The 4,339-nt window shown below is 38.6% G+C and overlaps 1 protein-coding gene across 1 annotated transcript in view; it reads right to left on the bottom strand.

Moving 5' to 3' along the window:
* Window positions 1-241: 241 nt before the first annotated feature.
* LOC125679429 (uncharacterized) overlaps window positions 242-4,339 on the bottom strand; it is a 7,162-nt gene continuing 3,064 nt past the window's right edge. The window contains exons 2-9 of the mRNA XM_048918653.2: window positions 3,891-4,235; window positions 3,546-3,722; window positions 3,208-3,384; window positions 2,879-3,086; window positions 1,374-1,618; window positions 807-896; window positions 611-662; window positions 242-392 (exon numbers count right to left, since the gene is read on the bottom strand). Of these exons, the coding sequence (XP_048774610.2) occupies window positions 272-392; window positions 611-662; window positions 807-896; window positions 1,374-1,618; window positions 2,879-3,086; window positions 3,208-3,384; window positions 3,546-3,722; window positions 3,891-4,235 (1,415 nt within the window). The 3' untranslated portion in view covers window positions 242-271. The remainder of the gene's footprint in view (window positions 393-610; window positions 663-806; window positions 897-1,373; window positions 1,619-2,878; window positions 3,087-3,207; window positions 3,385-3,545; window positions 3,723-3,890; window positions 4,236-4,339) is intronic.

The raw sequence follows: 4,339 nt of genomic DNA, 5'->3' as shown, positions 1-4,339 counted from the left end.
TACTTTTAGTAGTTGGCTACTAGTAACTGTCTACTAGTAGCTAACTTTTCCTGGTTCAAGTAGCTGGCTACTAGTAGCCAACTTTTCTCTTTTTAAGTAGCCAGTTACTAGTAGCTGGTTACTAGAAGCCAACTTCACCGATCTTGTTGTAATGCCTATCGGACTCTAGACACTTAAAATCCATTTCTATTGTCGGTGTGGATGATATATAAATGTCTGTATGATAAATGAATGTCAATCATATCGGCAATAATTTTATTAAGCTATATAATTACAGTACACGTGAAGCTGGGAACATCTGAGTGAGTCTGTTGAGATTGGTTATTACTTTCACTACCAGTTTCGTCATCTCGTCAGGATTTCCTGTTGAATTGGTCATCATTGCAAGTACTCTAAACACAAAAACATGTACAGTAAGATTTTTGGAATGATAAAAACAAGGTACATAAAATAATGGGTTGGATATGATTAAGAAATTATTTTCAACGGTTCAAATTGGTAAATAAGAAAATTCGGAATAATCTGTACAAATGTCGGAACGTGAACATATCGGAATGCTCCATGTAAAATCTCTGAACGCCCTCTGGACATTCAACTTCACGTGACCTACTTTTTTAGATCTCCATGGCTTTCTTGCACTTCCTTCTTCATGTTTTTCCATTCTGTAATGCACAAAATATAAAAATTGAAAATATCAAATAGTCAGCTTAAAAAGAAATAGTAAGTTAAGGACAAATTATACAGTTTAATTCGGCAATATCTTTTCTGTGATGTCTCCATTGTTGTCGGTTCTACAGGCTGCTTACCTGTAGAGGGATAAGGGGTCGGGAAGGGTGTGGGGACGGTGTTCGTTAGATGCACGATGATGCTCTTGAACACCTGGCGTTGTTCAGTACCTACAACATATAAATACACTGGACGTGTAAGATTTCTGTTACGTAAACTATACATTACCGCGCATGAATTTGATAATAACAGATCAGCACATTGAAGTTGCTCATAAATATCAGTGTTCTTCGGTTACACCCCGGCTACTCAAGACAGATGGAGACGGTACATGAATGCATTTTTCATTAAACGATTCGTAAACTAGAGATTCTTAAGCCGATTTCAGTAAATTTGATATGCATTTAGACGATGAGGTCGGGTACATGTATGCGTTCATTTAAGTGTCCAGTGGTTAATTACAGAATCTTATATATTAATCTGCAAGTATTCAGAATTCCACAAGCGCGGATCAAGGTCCGTATTACTCCGAGGGGAGTTGCAGGTCGGAACTCCTTCAAACTACCAATAACCATTGGTGAAACCCCTTGGAAAATATTGTGGATTCGGAGATATTAGCGCAGTTTCAGTTGCTCATTAATACGTACTCAGATATTTGGCAAACATGGCTTCTAAGCTCATGAGTGGGCTGTCAAACAAATGTTGCTCATATGTTTCAATCTTCTTCATTACGCTCCTTGTGTAAATAACCAGAGTGTCGATGATCTGCTCAAATGGAAAGTCCATCTCGTATTTAGGAGACCATTCCTTCTTGTAGAAAGATGATGCCATTTCCATTAGCATCTTATACGCTATTCTGCGGACATATCCTGTTTCATCTATGTCGGCGAAACTGTAAAGAAAATAAAAGTTTGATGTGTGTGCGCAAGTCCCTTATTTATATTGACAATGGATTGATCATAACTTCTTATTGCAGACATCGTACAAAATGTCTACTTAAGGCGCGCACCTTAAGTATTGCAACTATTGAGACCTACCTAAAGGTTGGATTCGACTGGAATGCGTGTTTTCGAATAGTAATGATTTCATGTAAAGAATGGACAAATACTGAATTTTAATACGCAGTGTAAATAAATCAATATCTTAGGTCTCCTTGATCAAACTACTATCTAATATACAATTAAGAGCACACATGTAGACAAGTGACAGTATTAAAAAAACACTCAGGAAGGCCAAACAACTCGATTAATTTGATTGACACACCGACGACGCGTTGCAAGACATAAGTTTGCACGAACTATAATGTAAAGGAAATTATTTTAAGGAACGAGTGTACACAGTCAGATATACATAAACAGAAGTATATGTCAACAACAGAAAATATCACATATTTTTAAAATAGCATAGGAATCAATTGTGGACATCTGAGAAATCGACATAGAATAGAGAAAATACCAGCATAGGATGATAGTAACGAAAGTTTTACGTTACTATCATCATTCATTTCCGCTACTATCATCCTCGCTGTTTTTTCAACGACGAATGTTCTGTTCATATGAACCGTATAAAAGATAAAATAACACCTGATCGTAATTGTTGCTAGTGTATGATATTTCTTACCTACATATCATTCGCAAATAAACAATACAAATAGATATAATAAGTAAATGTGGTATTTCCGGAATTTCCTTTCGCCATCTTGGGATGATAGTAACGATCGTTACTATCATCAGTTTAATACCAGTGTGATAGGCTACAGGCTGCAAACCAATCATATGATCCGTCTCGAACCCATGTTTTGAACGATGACTGAGGTCAAGGGTTAGTGCGAGATAACGAATCAATAACCCTTGACTTGTGAAGATGATACAGGCTTAGCTATATAGTTAAATGATGAAGCTAGAGATTATGCTGGACCTGTTAAAGGGACAAGGTATGCCGTACATTACTGACATTTTGATATTTTCCCTTTGTGTTTCGAAAGGAAATAGGCCATTGGTTAGACGCCAAGGTTTCCATAGAAAGATATAGCAAACTTGTTCGACACATAAGTCATACTCTCGGCATTTCCTTTGGCATTAGTACAACACAAATGACACGGTCACTCAATCGAACCCAACCAAACTTAGCTCCAACGACCAAACTCCCATACGCTTTTCTTGTCTCCTTAGCAATCCTCGCGTGATTCCATTTCATTTTATTCAGACTGGTGCACTGCAAGGCCGGCTGGTTATGCATATATGGCGTCATTTCCTGTAGAAATTTCTCTGTCCACGTTCCTGATGGCATGCCAGTGGTTTTCATTTCTCTGAACCTGCGTTCCGTGAAGTGGTAAAACCTCTCAATTAAGCTATCCAGTTCTACAAGACACATTGACATATCCTTTACATGAGACCATCATATATACTAGTATATACAGAAAGGCCAGTCGAGAATTATTTTTTTTAAAATTTAATCGAGAGAAATGAAAAATTTTTTTACCCCAGAACTCTTCGTTGATTACCCACTCCATAATACCATCAAATACAGCACTACGTACAATATTCAAAATTCTCTGCGTTAAATTACGGGACTTTGGAAATCCATGAAGTACGGTCATCAGTTTGTCAGACAGTATGTGGTTCCCCATTGTCGATTGCGCCTCTCGTGTAATGGTGTCTATAATAAAGTTTCGATACATTCCCCGTGTTTTATAGGGCGCTATTAATAGCAATTCCAATGGAATTTCCTAACAAACATTTTCAGAAATTATATGGGTATCAATGTAACTATTTTTTAAGATTTTGTCATTCAGAGAGAGTACAGTAGATGCGACTTACAAATGACAACTTGTTGGTATTTAGCTGTGCTGCAAGTCAGTCGTTTCTCCACGATATTCTGGGTTAATCTTCTCACTAGGAAGAGAGAGGCGACATCCGGGTCTTTGACAAAGACCAGAAGTCGCATCGTACGCGCCACAACAGGCCGGTACATCTCCGCATGTACAGTGATGTAGTCTAAAATCAAACGACTCCAGGTCAATTTCCGATGTAAATGGTATACTATTTACTACAAGGAAAGCTAAAGCGACTGCCACCAAAGCCCAAAAACATGAAATAGATTTACGTTCTTGTGATATAGATCTACGTACAAGATTTCCGCCAACTCCGACAGAATGTACATACCAGTCATATCGTCTATTCTCGGGAAGTTGGAGACACGCCTCGCCAGAATATCCTTCACGATGGGACAATAAAGATGGGAGTCCAGAGAAAATGATATGTTTCCCTTGTTCCACGTGGATGGACTGGGTGTGGGTCCGACCGATGAGTTTGTGGTGGGAGGCGGACTTCTGGAAGTTGATTGGGTACTGTTTCCATTATGCAACGGCGTGAACGTGGTGTTGGGTATAACAGACGGGGAGCCGGCATTTCCAGTTTGACGTAAAGAAAGATAATGCCTGACCTTAGTAATCAATTCGGCGTAGGGGTCTTCTCGTTTAGTACGGGTTTCCCGAGTAGCTATGGCATCTGTAACGAGAGAAAAGAAAACCCAACCAATTATGCAGTTCTGTCGGTGTTCAATGTAATTCACACTAGTGTTGTACCGATAATCAGAAAACATCGATTGTTGA

The sequence above is a fragment of the Ostrea edulis genome, chromosome 2, assembly GCF_947568905.1.
Source record: "Ostrea edulis chromosome 2, xbOstEdul1.1, whole genome shotgun sequence".
Lineage (NCBI taxonomy): Eukaryota > Metazoa > Mollusca > Bivalvia > Ostreida > Ostreidae > Ostrea > Ostrea edulis.
Note: the sequence above shows the minus strand (reverse complement) of the source record. Positions and strands in the feature narration are given on the sequence as shown.